The 19,206-nt window shown below is 42.5% G+C and overlaps 1 protein-coding gene across 1 annotated transcript in view; it reads right to left on the bottom strand.

The window, feature by feature from the left end:
* TAPT1 (transmembrane anterior posterior transformation 1) overlaps nt 1–6,098 on the bottom strand; it is a 66,142-nt gene extending 60,044 nt beyond the window's left edge. Inside the window, exon 1 of the mRNA XM_042984890.1 lies at nt 5,879–6,098. Coding sequence (XP_042840824.1) covers nt 5,879–6,086 — 208 coding nt within the window. The 5' untranslated portion in view covers nt 6,087–6,098. The remainder of the gene's footprint in view (nt 1–5,878) is intronic.
* Between the last annotated feature and the right edge of the window lie 13,108 nt (nt 6,099–19,206).

The following is a 19,206-nucleotide window of genomic DNA, read 5'->3' as shown; positions in this document are numbered from 1 at the left end:
ATGCAAATCAGTTCCTCCAGAGTATTTTTAATCAATATTCATCTTTCACCACAGAAATGTTCTGTGATCAGTATTTAATTTTTTTTTATTACGTTTATTTACTTTTGAAAGGCAGAGACAGACAGAGTGTGAGTCGGGGAGGGGCAGAGAGAGAGGGAGACACAGAATGTGAAGCAAGCTCCAGGCTTTGAGCTGTCAGCACAGAGGTCGAGGTGGGGCTTGAACTCAGGAACTGCGAACCTCAAGATCATGACCTGAGCTTAACCGACTGAGACACCCAGGCACCCCTGTGATCCAGTATTTAAAAAAAAAAAAAAAAAAAAAAAAATTAACGTTTATTTTTGAGCGAGAAAGACAGAGCACGAGCTGGGGAGGGGCAGAGAGAGAGGGAGCCACAGAATCCCAAGCAGACTCCAGGCTCTGAACTGTCAGCACAGAGCCCAACGCACGGCTCGAACTCACAGACCGTGAGATCATGACCTGAGCAGAAGTCAGACGCTGAACTGACTGAGCCACCCAGGCACCCCGATCTAGTATCTTAAATTGAGGAAAAGTATAGTATAAATTGCTCTCCTCATCCCTCAAAGATGACTATGTTTAATTATTTTCTGAGATAGCTTGTTTTAGAAATAAGAACCCAGGATACAAAAGTATTAATTAAAAGTAATGAGTAATCATAAATATATTTATATGTTAAGTAATATGTCCAAATATATCTTTCTTAAAATAGCACTGACCCCTAAAAAATTGGAAAGTAATATTGGTTAACTGTTAGGAAAATACTACAAAACATACAAATCTCCACAGTCTTAAATAACGTAAAACCGTAATAAACTTTACTAAGGTTATGTGAAAATATTATAGGTAATTTTATTATACAAATACAGAGGTACATCTTTGTACAAGGCCAACTAGAAATCAATACAACAGCAATTCTGTCTTCCTAAGTCAAATAGTAGTAAAAGTATCATTCAAGTTTTTGAGACCCTCATACTACTTATAAATAGTCTCATTTAGGAACGTTAAGAATAGGTAGAATTCTCATAAATTTATACATTTATAGATGGAAAATAGGGACACAGAGAAAAAAGGTCACAAGGTTACAGGGTTAAGGACTAAAAATGTCATTAATCTGACAGTCAATACTACCGTCTTTCCAAAGACTTGTTTCATGCAAACATTCCTCAAACCCGGCCACAAATAAGCAGCCAGGGCTGCATTTTGGAGGGTAAACTAGGATGAAATTAAACAGTTTAAAAAGCGAGGATACTGAGCTGGTCAAAGACCAAAATGAGTAATTTTTCATTGCTTGTTTAGTTGACACGTACTAGTTAAATAAAGCAAGTGAGAGTTTTAAAAGCAGAGGAGTAGCTCGCCAGAGTGAAGAAGCTAATTTTATCTTACCTATCTCAGGGTTGTGGTTACTCCAAGTTACTTCCCAGTTTTACAGTTATTAATACTTCCTTTTGTAAATGAGAAATTAATTGCCCAGAGTACAATATCAGAATAACCGCCTTTAATCATCCGTGGAAGATGAGGTCCGGTTAAATGAAAAGGTATTTATTTATTTTTTTAATGTTTCTTTATTTTGAGAGAGCGTGTGAGTGTGCACACACGAGAGTGGGGGAGGGGAGGGGCCGAGAGGGAGGGAGAGAATCCCAAGCAGGCCCCACGCTCAGCTGGGAGCCCAGTGCGGGACTCAGTATCACAACTGTGAGATCATGACCTGAGCCGGAATCAAGAGTCTGACACTTAACCCAGTAAGCCACTCAGGCATCCCATGAAAAGATATTTTAATAAAAATAAATTATTTGTAATAATTTACACAAATAATAGGGCATAAAAAATATGAACAGTTAAAAACTTTGTCCCACTCGAAGGCCTCTGCGGGAACTGTGAAAAGGAGTTCAGCTGGCCTTTCTGGGTTGAGGCTTTCTTCCTGCCTCTGCTCATTCCCTCATGGAGGGAAAGCAAGAGGTCTAAAATGGGCAAAAGAAAGAGAAAAACAGCAAAACAGATGGATAACAAGTGTGAGCTCTAGAAGTGGAGAGTCACCATTTGAACAAAAGGACAAACATGGGCCCCACGGCACTGTTGAAATCAGACACGATACTATTCAACCATAACCTTGCTTGAAGCTCTTCTGTTTTCCAGACAACACCCATCCCTGTGCATATTCCAGCACCTGCACTATATAGGTACTGTTTCCTCCTCACCAGTAGGTGAAGCTTATTTTACATCAAGTCTTCTACTGTTAAGTCTCCACGGGCACTAGAGCCAACTTAGGTGCTGCAGATACTAAACTATTTAGTAGTGGAGTCATGACACAGAGCCAAAGAATTAGGCAAACGGTCTAAGCAAGCACAGAGTCTACAAAGCAACTCAACAGCCGGAGCCAGCCAAGAACAGATTGCCTAATTCTTAGTCCAAAGTTGACTTGCTGGACCTAGATTCCTAAATGGGAACATGGCTGATACAGAAACTCTCCCGCCTAGAACTTCTACAGATGAGAGGCACCTGGGTGGCTCTGTCGGCGAAGCATCCGACTCTTGGTTTTGGCTCAGGTCATGATCTCGCAGTTCGTGGGATTGAACCCCACATCGGGCTCTGTGCTGATAATGGGGAGCCTGCTTGGGATTCTCTCTCTCCTCTCTCTCTCAAAATAAATAAGTAAACTTAAAAAAAAAAAAAAACTTTTACGGATGAGTCAAGTGGGGAATGAGTACAAAACTATGGTAACATGTACTTATTATCTGAGCTTATATCAGAAAGGACAATAGAAGTTGGTAGTATTTTTAAGAGTAGGAACAAAAGACAAAAGAGATGAATCTGCAGCTCCACACTATACCCGGAGTCTAAGAACAGTGACCACATAAGGCAATAGGGGAACATACGATGCACGTTTGAGACAGAGACAGAGAACAGGTATGGTGAGTGGCATATCCCTTGCACACTACATTACGGTAGAAGTTCTAGGACCAAAGAAAAGTTTCAACCCACTGCCACGCCACGTATAAGTCAATGAAGGCATTCAGAAAATCAAGTGATTCGAAGAGTTTGAAATGAGGGGAAAAAAAAAAAAAAAGCTTACACTTGATGTAGATACCTGTATGTGGTACAAATAACTGCTCATACACAAACTAATATTCGTATATATTTTCTAAAGATATAAGTGAACCAAGACAGGTATAAAGCAAAAATATTAACCTCAAACACTAGGTTTGGAATTATTTTACTTGGACGGGGAGAGTGTGGATAAGCACCTCGTCTGTGTATTCATTCAGGAAATCCTAGGCTGTTAGGACAGGTCAACAAACATTGTAAGAGTTCTAAATTCCTTGGGAAAATAGTAAAAAGAATTTTGGGACTAACTGATGGGCCACCAGGACATTAAGATTGTGCCTTTCCAAAGGCAAAACAAAGATTGCCCTCCACTGGGGAGGAGGACGAGAGGATCAGAGGCAGAATCAGAATTCAAAAACAAAAACAAAGGCACAAAACAAAAAAAAGGATATGGTGACAGACAGCAGCTATACTTGCGGCCAGCACAGCATAACCTATAGAGATGTTGAATCGCTATGCCGTCCACCTGAAACGAATGCAACCTTGTGTGTCAACTACACTCAAGAACAATTTTTTTCCAATGGATGAGGAACACCTTAAGGGCAAGCAGCAAGACATCGAAGACATGTGATTCAGGGAGAAACGCTTCCCACATGACACCAGGTGGTGCCGCTCAAAGGCCCTCTGGCCCAGACCAGCCCCTGGGGAACAGGTCTCTAAGTTCTAGAGGAGACACAGGGAAAGGTTACAGAGCAGCAGAAAAGGGCGATGCTAGAAAAGCCAGGTGAAGCAGAAGCCGCTTTGCAGCCTGGCTGTCTAAGAATGGCTGTAAGTGTGCTAATCTCCAGAGAGTGGCTCCAAACAAAGTGGCATCCGACTCACAGGGTGGACACCAGCAGGGCAAGAGCTGTATGACTGGCAGAGAAGGGACAGACACCTGGGGGAAAAAATAAGGGGTCCACATGGTACAACGCTGGCTGGTGACCCCTGTTGAAATATTCCTGGGATTCTTACCGAAGTCTTGATCCCCACGGGTTTCCACCGTCTATCTCCCCTCACAACAAGACTGATGGAATTAGGGGGACAAGGAGGACTACCCCCACAGCTAAAGCTGGAAGTGTCCCTCAGATAGACTTTCTGCAACTATGGGTTAAAAGTCCAGCTTCCAACGTGTTAAGTAAGCCAGGCTCAGAAACTCATGCCGATGAAGAATACGTGTGTCGGGTGTGAAGTCTCTGCAAGTTCATGGTACCAGGTATTCAGACCCGTCTTGGGAAGGGCTAAGGAAGGGATGCTAGGGGTTATTCCAAGAGCCTAATACATCTGTGCTCATCAAAAGGCTCCCGACAACCTCATTTTCCGTGTATGCAAACAATACCAAAAAAGGCTTTCATAATATCGGCTTGCCTGAAACTCCGAAATATTTCAAAGACATCGTAGTGAAACCTGGCCACACTTGAAGCCATTGGCACCAGAGCGTCTTTAAGGTTCAAGTCTAAGTCAGTAAACAGACAGCTGAGACTTAATACTTTGTCTTACTTAGAGCCTGCCAATTCAGAAAGCAAATACTCTTGAAAGCAAGTATTTGACAACTAAACCAAACACAGTGGAGAATTTTTAAGTGGTTAATTAAAAAAGACTGAACAAGGCACAGTCTGTACTTCATTTTTCAAAGACACGGATCTCTTCAAAACCTAACCTACGTCTAGTTCAGAGAATTAACAAATCAAACAGGATCTCACCTGATCAGCCTTCTGATATTTGAGTATTCCTACATTTTCAATATCCAAATACAGTCAGTGATGCCGTAAGCCTGAAGACTGAACATTTATTTGCAGGAATTGCAGGAAATGATGGCTAATGCAGCCCCTACTGCCCATGAGAAGCAATTTGGGGGGAAGAAATTCAATGGAGTTATGATTCAGTTGCTGTTCAAAACTTAAAATTACAAAAATAATTAAATGTTGTGATCACTGTATTCAGTGAAACATATACCTCAAAATTTTCTTCTTTTAAGCCTAATATACAACTACGCTATGAATACAAACGCAATTTAAAATTAAAAAAAAGAATCCTACAGTTTACAAAATATTATAACAATATGCTTGAAATTGGTCGTTGAAAGTAGGATTTACAAAGTCATCTTTTCCTATAGAGTCTTTTTTTTTTTTTTTTTTTTTAAGAGGCTTAAGTTTCGATTTGGGAAAAGTTCACAGGTAACATTTTCAAGACAGCTAAATATTTCTGTTCTGGGGAAAAGTACTGAACTTCACGGTCATTGGTCACTACCACATTGCTAGCTGTGGCTGAGGAACACATATTTGGAGGGCAAGTTAACAGGTTTCTATGGCTCAAGTTCGCTTAAAATACACAACGAAAAAGTCACCTTGGCAGGAAACTGATGAAGAAATCAGCCTTGAGCTTCTCAGTTTTGAGCTCCCTGAGACGTGGGAGACGCTCTCCAACGAGAACTGGGCGTGAGGATACCCCGGGGGTCTTTCTGAAAGACCTTGCAAAAGCGGCCAAGGCCCCCGGGACGGAACTTCCCGGGCCGCAGCGCGGTCTCTCGGCCACACCTGGCCGGGCGTGTGCCGCGGAGACCCCGGTGCCGCGCGCGCGGACCCCGCCCGACGAGCTGTCAGCGGCCGCGGAGCCCCGGCAGCCGCGGCGGCTCGCGCGCCCACAGCCCGGGCGGCCCCGGAGGCGGCGGCGGCCGCGGGACAAGGACCCGGGGTCGCACGACGCCCCCACCCCCACCCCGCGCCGCCCTCGGAGCCCTAGCCGCGGCCTAGCGCCGCCCGCCCGGCCGCCTCACCTGCGCGGCTGCGGCGCCGCTCCCGCCGCCGGTCGCTCTCGTAGAAGCCCAGCGTCTCCGTGTGCTGAGGCGCCGGCGGGGGCCCGTGGCCGCCGCCGCCGCCGCCGCCTCCGGGCTGCTCCGCCTCGCCGCGGCCGTCCCGCTGCGGGCCGTCCGCGCCGCCACCGCCGCCTTCTCCCGGGGCGGCCGCATCGCCGACGCCCGCCATGTTCCGAGCACAACAAACTGTCCCCGCCGCTTCCCTCCAGCCTCCGGCCCGGCCTCCGCCTCCGGCCGGCCCCCTCCCGGCCTCGCCCCGCCCCTCGCCGGAGCCCGGGCCGCCGCCGCCGCCGCCGCCGCCGCCACCGCCGCCGCCATCCGCGGCTCGCCGGCCGGCGCGCGCCATTGGCGTCAGCGGCGCGTGGGAGGCCGCCGCCGCCGCCGCCGTCGCCGCCGCCACCGCCGCCGCCATCTTCTTCCTGCCCTCGGCGTGGCGCGCGGTGGCTTCTCGCGCCGCGGTGGGCTCGGCCGTCCGGGACCCCGCGCCGGGCTCCATGCAGCCGGGCCGCGCGGCCGGGGACAGCGGCCGCCTCCGAGGCTCGGGTCGGGCGCCCGGCGGCAGCGGGCCGAGCGCGGCGGCGGACGGAGGGTCGGCGGAGGAGCCCCGGGGCGGCGGTCTCTGCGACCGCTGCCCGCCGTCTGCGAGGTGTGCGGCGGCCCGCCCGGGGCCCCTTTTGCAGGCTCGGTGACCGGAGTGCGCCGGCGCCGCCTGCCCGGTCTTGGCACCGCCTGCGCGGCCGCGGCAGCGAGGGCCCGGCTCCAGATCCCCGACCCCCGCGAGCCCTGGCTCCATACGTCCGCTATTTGGGCTCCATCTCCTCTGCATATTTATGATCTCCCGTCACATTGTCTGGCCTCTGGGTTTCCGTTGACAGTTTCCAAAACACTCGAGCAAGAAGGAGCTCGGGGTTGCTGGCCTACAGGTGGGGGCGCGGAGGGGAAGCCCGAGGAGCCGGGTGCCGTGTGCGTTTCAAGCGCCCGCGGGCGTACTGCACTGTTTTTCGGGATGAGGGTTGGGGTACGGCTTTTGGCCGCCGCGGTGCCCTTGCTCCGTCACCTGGGCGTCCACTTTGCTTAAACGCACCGTCCTTGGCCGCTCTGGGGTGTGACTCCGCACCGAGCGCGGCGTCAAGACCACCAGGCTCAGGAATGGTGCAAGTGAAGATGCTCCGTGAAGGGACCCTAGGGAGGGCCTTTGCCACCTGCCTCCCACGTGGTTGCTGCGTGCTCCATTTAGGGTGACTGTGGCGAGTCCATTTGCCAACTTCAGAACTGACCTGTGTCTGTTGCCCTTTTGATTAGCACAAGGAAAACTGTGATTCTTCCCCTAACATTAAGCTGTCTGGAATTTTCCCTAGATCTAAACTTGACAGCCAGCTATAAACAGGTATGAATAGAGCAAAATCGGGCTCATGTTGATTCATCAGAGAACCTTGAGGGTCCTGTTGTCACTAGCGAGGACCTGGTTCCAGACTCTGAGCAAATTTGACAGTGTACGGTCTGGGGCAGCATGCCGAGAGCAGCCACCTGCCAGTCTGACAGCAGGGTAAGAGCCCAGATGAGGGAACAAGATGGACTAAAAAGGCTCCAGAGCTGGCACCTGACCCTGCTTGGCCTCGGAAAAGGAGGAACCGATGCCTTTGGAACATCCTTACCCTTTTTCATAGAACAGTTCGCAGGTACACAATTCTAAATATTGCTGTGACCATTTTCATGAAATTCTGTTGTGTTATACTTCGTCAAAGCTGAGCCTTAATCAAAAACAAACGGTCTGGTCAAAACTTCAGAGTCATTTTGAAAATCAAAAGGTAATGAAAATGTTATGCCCTCTAAGATTCCTTATAGCTTAAATTCTATCATTCTCTGACCTTTTATAGTGTAAGACCATCCCTCTTCCATTGTTTACTGATCGTCAAGAAGGAGGTAGACTTGTATTGCTTGTTTGTGTCAGCTCTCATTTATTGCCTCACCACAATTAGTGGCATATTGCCCCTGCCTTTAACTCAACAGGAGCTGGAAGGGAAGGAATCTGAAATCCTGTTTTCTAAGGCAGCCAGTTGTAGGAATGGATTTCTCTCATTTTCTGTATCAGGCCGGAGGAGAAACACTGTTCCAAAGTCTGTGCCTATCATTTAAAATAGTCAGCAAAGAGGAAAGGAGCGCTGTGTCCAGACTAGGTACGAAGGTGTCACATGCTGAGGAGCAAAGTGAAGACGGGAAAACAGAGACTTGCAGCTTCTCATCAGCTGGGTCTTCCCTGGAGCTGGTTATTTTCTTTAATGCTTTGTGAAACTGCCCAATTTCAAACCCATTATGAAGTCATACTAGAAAAACATTTTTAAACAGTATAAAACTTTCATTTCACACTATTCTTCCCTTGTATAGGTTTTGGTCATTAGACAATCAAATACCTTATTGCATACAAAAACTCGTTTTCCTTGGGTTAATTCAACTTACTGCAACTGATTCAGAATCCAGGAAAGGGTGTTTTCAAATACATATGCTAAGTCTTGGTAAGAAATAGTTACACAGCATTGAAGCACCAGGTCTCTGAGGAAAATACTTAGGAGTTCAGAAACAACGTTTTTTATATCAGGTGTAAAAAGATACAGGCCTAGATTTATAATAGCACCATTAGGAAACAATAGGAATGTTTCAAAAACATGACAACTCTCACCATTAAAGAGAGGTCAGATGGCATTCTGAGTTAAACTGTAAGAGAAAAACGATTTTGGGGTGCCTGGGTGGCTCAGCCGGTTGAGGTTCCGACTTCGGCTCAGGTCATGATCTCACGGTTTGTGAGTTCGAGCCCTGTGTCCGGCTCTGTGCTGAAAGCACAGAGCCTGGAACCTGCTTCGGATTCTGTGTCTCCCTCTCTCTCTGCCCCTCTCCTGCTCACAGTCTCTCTCTCTCTCTCTTTCTCTCTCTCTCTTACAAAATTAATTAAACATTAAAAAAAATTTTAAAAGAAAAACGATTTGGATGACAGTCAGCTACAGCAATTTAACTTAGTTCAACGAAGAGTGAGCTGGTGTGCTATTAATATGTCACTGTCCTAGCTGCTGATGTAAGAAATAACATTATTGATGGGAAATAGTTTTAATAGAGGAAAGTGAAGAGTAAGAACAAGAAGTTGGGAAGAATCTTATATGTAAACAGCAGAAAAGAGAAAAACTCAAGCTGAAAAACCTTTCTTAAGAAAGGGAATTCTATATTCAAAGTTACATTTTAATATACATGTGTAACAACTTTGATGATATAAATTTAATTAAGAGTTTGTAAAATTGTTGCATGTATTTTTAATTAAGCGTGTATTCTTGTACCTTCTAATTGTAATGTCTATCACGTGGCTATCGTATTCTGAAAATAGCAAAGCACAAAATATCAGTTTTTAAGATAATGGAAATTTGGAAAGAAGTATACACAGTTTAAAAAAATAAATTGTATAACTTCATATTTTAGTAATTAAAGATTTAACAGTTGTGATTTTATGGCTAAACAAAATAAATTGAATGCATTGTGCATGAATCCTGGATTCAAGCTCCTGAAAACTGTCATGAGGTCTATAAACTGGTTCTCTGTGCCTTTTCATTGGTAAATGGGCAAAACCTATTCTACAATAGGAGCTGAAAAAAAATACTATTTCTACTTTTCTTTCTCTTTTACAGATAATTTTGAATGTTTCCTTTCATTTAAACTTATAGTAGGTTTTACTTTTCAACTACAAAGCATTTTATCTCAATGGCACTTTATATATGTGCCGCTAAAATATGTTTGAAATTCGTTCTGTATACTTTTCCTGAGTAACAAAAACATCAAATACTTTATTTATTTATTTTTTTTAATGTTTATTTATTTTTGAGAGAGACAGAGCATGAGCAGGGGAGGGGCAGAGAGAGAGGGAGACACAGAATCCGAAGCAGGCTCCAGGCTCCGAGCTGTCAGCACAGAGCCCAACGTGGGGCTTGAACTCACAGACTGTGAGATCATGACCTGAGCTGAAGTCGGACACTCAACTGACTGAGCCACCCAGGCACCCAAACTTCAAATACTTTAATGGCCTGTGAGGACTCTAAATCAAGAGAAGGCCTGGACGCTCTCTGACTCCAGTTAAAGAGTCTTTTGACCTAAGGTAACACATGTGACCACTCTATGCTTCATTTTCCTTTTCCCCCTATAACATATTGGACTAGATTACCCTCATGGCCTCTTCCAAAATTTGGGGATAAAATCCTTGCAAACCCTTTTTCAGATTCTTGGACTCAGGTTAAAAATAGCTCGCTATGCCTATATGATGAAGATGTGTAGAAAAGTATGAAATCCTTATTTATAGAATGAATTTGTAATTTGGTCTAAAGTCTGCATGCAGGGTATTAAAATGTGGTTACTTTATTGCCAAAGCATCAAAGACATGTAAGTCTTTAAAGTACCTCCTTTTTGGGGCGCCTGGGTGGCTCGGTCGGTTAAGCGTCCGACTTCGGCTCAGGTCACGATCTCACGGTTCGTGAGTTCGAGCCCCGCGTCGGGCTCTGTGCTGACAGCTCAGAACCTGGAGCCTGTTTCAGATTCTGTGTCTCCCTCTCTCTCTGCCCCTCCCCCGTTCATGCTCTGTCTCTCTCTGTCTCAAAAATAAATAAACGTTAAAAAAAAAATTAAAATAAAATAAAATAAAGTACCTCCTTTCTGATCTATGGGTTAGTTTATCATCCCTTTATGAGAACTGATGGGCCCTTGGTGACCTTTCCAGGCCTCACCATAGGCCTCAGGGTTTATGCATTTTATTTTATTTTATTTTAATGTTTATTTCTGAGACAGAGAGAAACAGAACATGAATGGGGGAGGAGCAGGGAGAGAGGGAGACACAGAATCCGAAGCAGGCTCCAGGCTCTGTGCTGGGAGCACAGAGCCCGACGTGGGGCTCGAACCCACAGACCGCGAGATCATGACCTAAGCCGAAGCCAGTTGCTCAACCGTCTGAGCCACCCAGGCGCCCCAGGGTTTATGCATTTTAAACAACTTTCCCATATTGTACCCAGGCATACCTAAGTCTGAGAACGCTGCTCTAAGGTGGCATTTAAGAGCAACTGAAATGGTATTTGAGACGATTACTGTTGTACAGTTACTTTTGGTAGTATAGCTTCAAGCACCGGACAGATCTGCAGTTTTAATTCTGTATTTCTTAGTCAAAAATTTACTTCAGTAATGCGTGGCTTTTTCTAAACCATAAATGCCACCTGTCGAATTTGTAAAATGTGTTGCTGAATTTAATTCGTCATTTTGTCTTCAAAGGGAAAAGTAAGAGTTGGTATTTTTTTAAAAATTGGGACAGCTTTGCAACTGATGTTCTAAAGAAATAAAATATAGTGCCGGGCCCAGAGCAAACCTTGCAGCAAACTGATGTGAGTTTATTGTATCTCCGAGTTTGAGTACTAATATTTTTTATCTTCGGTAGTCACTTTTGGACTGATACTCATTAAGTTTTATCCTGTCTGGGCTTTATTCCATGCATTTCTAAAGGATACCAGTGCAGTTTGTTTCTGGTAGATATAGCACAAATTGAATAATGTACCTCTGATTCCAATGTACCTGTTACAAGTTAACCAGAATAGTCATGAACCAAATCTTATTTCTCAAAGCATTTCTGTGGCACGAGAATATAGGACTGAAACCATTTGTTTCAGACCCTACTGAAAAGTGTATTTTGTTAAAAGGGATATGCCATTAAAAATGCTCTGTTCTGACAACCTAAAGTAGGTTATGTTTATGTAATCAAAGCATATGAACACAAATCCGTATTTAGTAGGCAATAGGGCATTTTGTTCATGATTAGATAAAAGGTTTAGATTTTAAATTTCTGGAAAATTGCACAGTACTAGTGAAAGGGACCACGGTGATGACTTAGCAAGCTTTCCATTCCAGATTTCTCTCTTTGAAGAGAAAGAACATTGTTCATTTTTCATTATACCCATAAAAAAAAAGACATGCCATGTTAGAATGGTTTTAATCATTCAGTTAGCTAATTAACGAGCATCTGCAGAGTGAACTCAGACTTCCCAGTAAATTTTTTGATAACTGTCAAAATCCTTCTTTATAATTCCATCTAGCAAAGGCTTTAACTTCAGAATTCACCCAACACAGGGGATTTTAGCATTGAGTTCATGTTGGCTACCCCTTTTGGATTTTGCCTTTCAGAATTTTTAAGGTCTTGTTTTCATTGTTCCCTGGTGGTGAGTTATTTATTGCTTCTTTGGCCACTTATCAAGTAGTCATTGGTAATCAGAGGATTTTACAAGATGTTTAGGATACATTTTTAATTCTCATGGATCAAGATAACAGAGTAATTTTTCTCTTTACTTCCATGCCCATTAAGTTCTTTTGGGCTGTGATCCCGCCCTTGTGATTTGCTCTCATTCTGCTCATTCATCACTGTTTCCATCTTAATTTTTTTTTTCTATTCCCTTATTTTTGTTTCTAAGATAGTGAAAAGTAAATGGACTTTCTGGGTTTTATAAACATCTATTTTGTCTCTTTGTACACAAACCTAAGTATTTATCCTTCTTTTTTGTCTTTGTTAGCAAAATGTATTACAAATGCATAGTAGATTTTCAGACTCTCAGAAAAGTCTCCTTTTAGGGTTTCTGTTTTCCAAATTTTAGAAATGTGTTTATCTGAGTTCAAGGCCTTGGATTTTCAATGTTCTAAGTTTATGTTTATGGGTAAAATCCTTCTGTTGTTTCTGACATTTTCTAATTAGGCATCAATTTCAAATAATGAACAACTTTTACCTCTTATAACTTAGTGAACAGTTATGTGGCTAATTTTTCAAAATAGCAATAAAAAGAAAACATGTATTGTGGCTTTAGCAACGATTATTTTCTTGGGACAGTTCTGTCTTCCGAATTATCTTTTGCCTAAGCTGACACTCACATTAATTCACATTCTCGTAAGCATATGCCCACTGATGACAGATATATATGCTGCAGTTAAAAATCTGGCATGTATAATTCACACATAAATATTTGATTGCTAAGAAAACTGATCATTATTTGTCATCTCTTTATTTTCACTCTGATCTTTCATCCATATACTTAAGTATGTCATAATACCAATTGTATAAATAAAAATTCACTTCTGGTGCTGTGAACCATTTTGAAATAATCAATTTTAATGTTCATGATGCTGGAATTTATGATACGATGTGGTTAGATACCCTTTTTCTAAACAATATTGAGTTTCATGCCATTTGATTTTGTTTTTACAAGGTTTGTATGCTCTTTCACAGTTTCTAGTTTATCCTAATGCAGACAATAAAATCAATCTCGTATTAAGTAATTAAAGGTACAAAAATAAACCGATGCCATTGACTTTGGGCAACTTAATGTTCACTCTAAATATTCTACTTTTGTTTACCTCTAACATTTTAATAATGTTTTACAGAGAAAGCCTGATTGGTATGATATGATCTTTTCACTGATGTTTTATAGACAGTGTTCTGTTTTATATATAGAGTATAAGTGGCTTCACCCAGCAAAGCAAATAAATTTCTTTGTATTAAAGGTATAGTTTTTAAAGTGACATATCAACAAGGATTTTTCTTCGGAGCCTAAAATTTTTTAAACCGAATTTTGAGATAGGCAGTGTCCGTTAATCCTTCAGGGGCCTATAGAAACACACAGGTGGATTCACCCATGCAAACATTTGTTTCTAGCTAACGGATGGTTTTCTCAAAATAATCTGGTGTGTGTGTGTGTGTGTGTGTGTGTGTGTGTGTGTGTGTCTGCACCAAAGTAGGTAGAACTTTTGTTTGAGACTAGACCCTAGAATTTAGTCTCCACTAAATTCTCAACTGAAGACTCACAAAGGTCTTTCAATGGAAACAGCAGAGTAAACAGGAAAAAACTACTAACTTGGAGTCCAGAGCCCTGAGTTAGGATTCTGTGCTGCTGCTCACTAGCATGAAACCTGGGATGAGATTCAGGTCTCAGTCTTTTGATCCATATAGCAGAGGGTGGGCGAGATGGTGTCGAAGTTCCCTCTCAGGTCTAAGATGATAAGATTTTAGGTACCTCGTTATTTTAAGCTGAAGTTAAATGTTGACTTGGCATTAATTTGTAATATTTTCTTCTGATGAAATCAAGCACCCATGCTAAATTGTAATGTTCACCCTAAATCGCTTAACCTTTAATCAACACACTTTATTATTGCTTATCCAACCAACATTTGTTGAATATTTTTTATGGGCCAGGGATGTGCAAAGCCCTAGAGTAGCAAAGATAAATGAGATGTGTTTCCTGCGCACAAGTAATGATGTTGTAGGGTAATAAGGACCACAGTAGACGATTGAAATGCCATGGTAGTCCAAAGAAGCGACCGAGTAATCCTGCCTTGCGGAGAGCCAGGAGAGCTTAGAAAGCAGTGGCAACAAATGGGTCTTGGAAGATGTGTTTGCCAAGTGGGAGATGGGGCCGAGGGAGGTAACAAAAGGGCCTTACAGACCAATGGAAGAGCATATACAGAGGGAAGAGGGAGGCCTAGTGTTTGAGTGGAACTTCTAGGTTGATTCAATTTCCAGGGCTAAATCCTGGGGAACAAATGGTGGGGGAGGCAGGACACTGAATAGACAGAAGAACAGGCCAGGATGGTTGAAGGGGAATGAGGCGATAGGGGATTAGCAGGTTGATAACAGCACCTCTGGGCCTTCTTCCCAAGTTGAAGATTAACTCAAATCTTTTTGGAGCCTCAGATGTACTGAGATTTGCTTGTGCTACTCATAATTGTTGTCAGAATGTTAGCCCGAGCCTGGGGAGCATTTCCAATGCATTAAGTCTTATTCTTCAAGTCCCAACTCCAACATCTAGTTAAGAAATACCACAAACAACTTTTTTGTCCTGAAAATTTATCTTTGTGTGATATTTGTAGAGCAAACATTTTTTAAAAATTTGTTTGGCTGGGGCACCTGGGCAGCTCATTCGATTAAGCATCTGGCTCTTGATTTCGGCTCAGGTCACAATCTCACGGTCGTGAGATTGAGCCCCGTGTCAAGCTCCATGCTGGGCATGGAACCTGCTTAAGATTCTCTCTCTCTCTCCCTCTCTCTGCTCCTCTCCCCGCTTGCTATAAATAAGTAAATAAGTAAATAAGTAAGTAAATAAATAAATAGATAAATAAATATTTGGCTATCAGGCAAAGGAAACTATTTTCTTTTTACAAAGAATTACAGATACATTATAATGATAAGGAATGTATTCTTCACATAGAGACTATCACATTTCACCTCAACATTCCAGATTAAGTCATTTCAGTGTATTGAAGGGATAAAATGGGATGAGGGCTTGGAAGCTACTTTTCATAGACTTTAAATTGTAGGTTGTTTGAATAATTATAAAGGTCACAAAGAATGCACTATTCATTAAATCTTATGTCTTGACTCTAATTCTTCTCCTCCCTTCCCCAACTATTACGGAGTAAGAACTGTATGTCAGCTTGGAATCAGACTCTGTTTTGAGCCATTTAATTTAGACACTTATTATTTTAATGTAAGCGCTTTTACTTTGGCAGGCAGCATACAATTTTAATTAGCACTTGGAACACAGCAGAATAGGTTGATGAGGTATAAGACATGGAGAAATACGTTCATAATGGCCTGCCTGAGGACTCTGGCAGAGCCCAGAAGAGACACAGCATCCTGCTCGGTACTTCTGAGAAATCACCTCACTGGCACTTAGACTCTTATACATTCAATCACTTCAGTGTGTTTTGAAACGTTGAAATATTGGCATTAACAGCTTTGTCATCTACACTACACGCAGAGAGAATATTAATTTCTTAAGCTTATTCGATGCAGCAACTGATGTAGAAGAAAACTGAACTCATTTTCTACGTCTGCCGAGAAATCACTTCCCAGCTTTGCCAGTTAAGCTCTGACTCATCCTTTAAACCCTGGTTCTAATGCCCTCTTACAGTCTTTCCTAGTCTCCTCTTCCCCACGGCCATTCTCTTTTTCTTTATATACATAAAAAGCCCATGTGTCTAAAATGGCATGGACACGCTGTGTTCCAGTGATTTTTTTCAATGCATTATTCTCTCCTATTGACTCAATGCTGTGTGTGTAGGAACTGTGTCCCCATATCTCTATTTTGGTTGCATGCAATTAAAAAGCACCGCATTGTGGAATAAAAAGAACATGCACTCGATAGCTAAAGCCCTAGGTTAAATCTTGACTGCTTCTTTCTTGCTATAGGAACTTGGACAAGCTATTTAACTTCTTTGAGCTTCTTTAAATAAGGGGAGTAAGGCCTGCCATGCAGGATTGTCGTGAAGATTAAATAAGATCCATCCATCACTCTAGCAGATGCATAGAGAGATCCTATCAGACGTGAGCCACTGTACTTGGTACTAAGAATATAATGATGAATAAGGCATGATCCTGCCCCGAGAACTTTATAATTTAGTGGGAGAGACAGACACGAAAACAGACGATTGAAATTTAATTCTTAAAGGATGAATAGAAGTTCACTAGCACAGGGGTTCTAGGGGTTGTGGTGAAGGTAGCAAGATTGGGAGCGAAAGGGGAAACAGGCGTGTTGGGTTTGCGCCAGAGGGTGGTGCAATATAGTAGCGACTGAGGGGTTGAGGCTGGAGACATAAATACCATGAGGAGCCTTGCAAGCCAGGCACCTGGCAGAGAAACTGCAAAGAACGTCTACTCAGATTTGCCTTTCAGAAAGACCTCCGTCCTTGGCAGTGTGTGGTGTGGTTTGAGATGGTCAAGCAATTGACATGACCCCTTAACAGGCTGTTGCCTAGCCGTGAAGATGGCCTCCACTGCGGGAATTAAAGGGGGATAGGGAGGTGAGAGTATGTTGGGAGACATTCAGGAGCCAGAAGAGGCAGGATGTGGTCAGATGTGGTGGGAGACAGGTGGTAAGAAAGGGAGAGAAAACAAAAGAACTGATGGGGGGCGTATGGGGAAGGGAAAGCGACTCCAGTCTGGAAACTGGACTTTGAGTACCCATTTTGACTGCATCATTATGAGCTCCTATATATTTCTGACGCTGCTGGTTTTTTATTCTTGAGCATAAACATCTATGTTAGGATGATATCAACACTGATGAATTTTGTGGCAAAGATTTATTCCAGAGTGAATTCCATTAAGGCAATTTAATTCCTTGGCCCATTATATCATATTTAAACTGTTCCCATTTTTTTCCACTTTGATTTTTATTTTACCATGAGGATAAAATCTTACTTGTGTACATTTTACAAGGAAGTTTATTGATTTTTCACCTTCTTTTTCTTGCTCTTTGTGAAATTTGTACAGATTATAGCTTTTCCGTGATAGATTTTCTTTTATTTCTAGTATTTTTACCATGTCAAATTTTACACATGCAAGCTTTTTTAAATTTAATTTATTTTTTAAATTTACATCCAAATTAGTTAGCATATAGTGCCACAATGATTTTAGGAGTAGATTCCTTAATGCCCCTTGCCCATTTAGCTCATCCCCGCCTCCCACAACCCCTCCAGTAACCCTCTGTTTGTTCTCCATTTTAAGAGTCTCTTACGTTTTGTCCCCCTCCCTGTTTTTATATTATTTTTGCTTCCTTCCCTCATGTTCATCTGTTTTGTATCTTAAAGTCCTCATACGAATGAGGTCATATGATATTTGTCTTTCTCTGACTAATTTCGCTTAGCATAATATCCTCCAGTTCCATCCACATAGTTGCAAATGGCAAGATTTCATTCGTTTTGATTGCCAAGTAATACGCCATTGTATGTGTGTGTGTGTGTGTGTGTGTGTGTGTGTGTGTCTGTGTGTGTGTGTGTGTATCTATATATATATCTATATATATGTCTATATATATGTATATATATAGGTATATATCTTCTTTATCCATTCATCCATCCATTGATGGACATTTGGGCTCTTTCCATACTTTGGCTATTGTTGATAGTGCTGCTATAAACATTGGGGTGCATGTGCCCCTTCGAAACAGCACACCTGTATCCCGTGGATAAGTCCCTAGTAGTGCAATTGCTGGGTCATAGGGTAGTTCTATTTTTAATTTTTTGAGGAACCTCCATACTGTTTTCCAGAGTGGCTGCACCAGCTTGCATTCCCACCAACAATGCAAAAGAGATCCTCTTTCTCCCCATCCTCACCAACACCTGTTGTTGCCTGAGTTGTTAATGTTAGCCATTCTGACAGGTGTCAGGTGGTATCTCATTGTGGTTTTGATTTGTATTTCCCTGACAATGAGCGATGTTGAGCATCTTTTCATGTGTCGGTTGGCCATCTGGATGTCTTCTTTGGAGAAGTGTCTATCCATGTCTGTTTCCCATTTCTTCGCTGGATTCTTTGTTTTTTGGGTGTTGAGTTTGATAAGTTCTTTACAGATTTTTGGATACTAACCCTTTATCTGATATATCGTATGCAAGTATCTTCTCCCATTCCATCGATTGCCTTTTAGTTTTGCTAACTGTTTCCTTCGCTGTGCAGAAGGTTTTTATTTTGAGGAGGTCCCAATAGTTCATTTTTGCTCTTGTTTCCCTTGCCTCTAGAGACGTGTTGAGTAAGAAGCTGCTGCAGCCAAGGTCAAAGAGGTTTTTGTCTGCTTTCTCCTCGAGGATTTTGATGGCTTCCTGTCTTACATTTAGGTCTTTCATCCATTTTGATTTTTTGTGTCTGGTGTAAGAAAGTGGTCCAGGTTCATTCTTCTGCATGTCGCTGTCCAGTTTTTCCAGCACCACTTGCTGAAGAGACTGTCTTTTTTCCATTGGATATTCTTTCCTGCTTTGTCAGAGATTAGTTGGCCATACGTTTGTGGGTCCATTTCTGGGTTCTCTATTCTGTTCCATTGATCTGAGTGTCTGTTCTTGTGCCAGTACCATACTGTCTTGATGATTACAGCTTTGTAGCACAGCTTGAAGTCTGGGATTGTGATGCCTCTTGCTTTGGTTTTCTTTTTCAAGACTGCTTTGGCTATTCGGGGTCTTTTCTGGTTCCATACAAATTTTAGGATTATTTGTTGTAGCTCTGTGAAGAATGCTGGTGTTATTTTGATAGGGATTGCATTGAATATGTAGATTGCTTTGGGTACTATCGACATTTTAGCAATATTTGTTCTTCCTATCCAGGTGCATGGAATGTTTTTCCTTTTCTTTTTTACACATGTAAGCTTTTATAAAATATTTATAATTGTTCATTTGTGAGCAATAATAATTTTTACCATTTGCTGGGTTTGCTCTTCTTGGCTATAGTTTACTTTTTTTTTTTTTTTTTTTTTTAA

Source organism: Panthera tigris, chromosome B1 (assembly GCF_018350195.1).
Source record: "Panthera tigris isolate Pti1 chromosome B1, P.tigris_Pti1_mat1.1, whole genome shotgun sequence".
NCBI classification, from domain to species: domain Eukaryota; kingdom Metazoa; phylum Chordata; class Mammalia; order Carnivora; family Felidae; genus Panthera; species Panthera tigris.
Note: the sequence above shows the minus strand (reverse complement) of the source record. Positions and strands in the feature narration are given on the sequence as shown.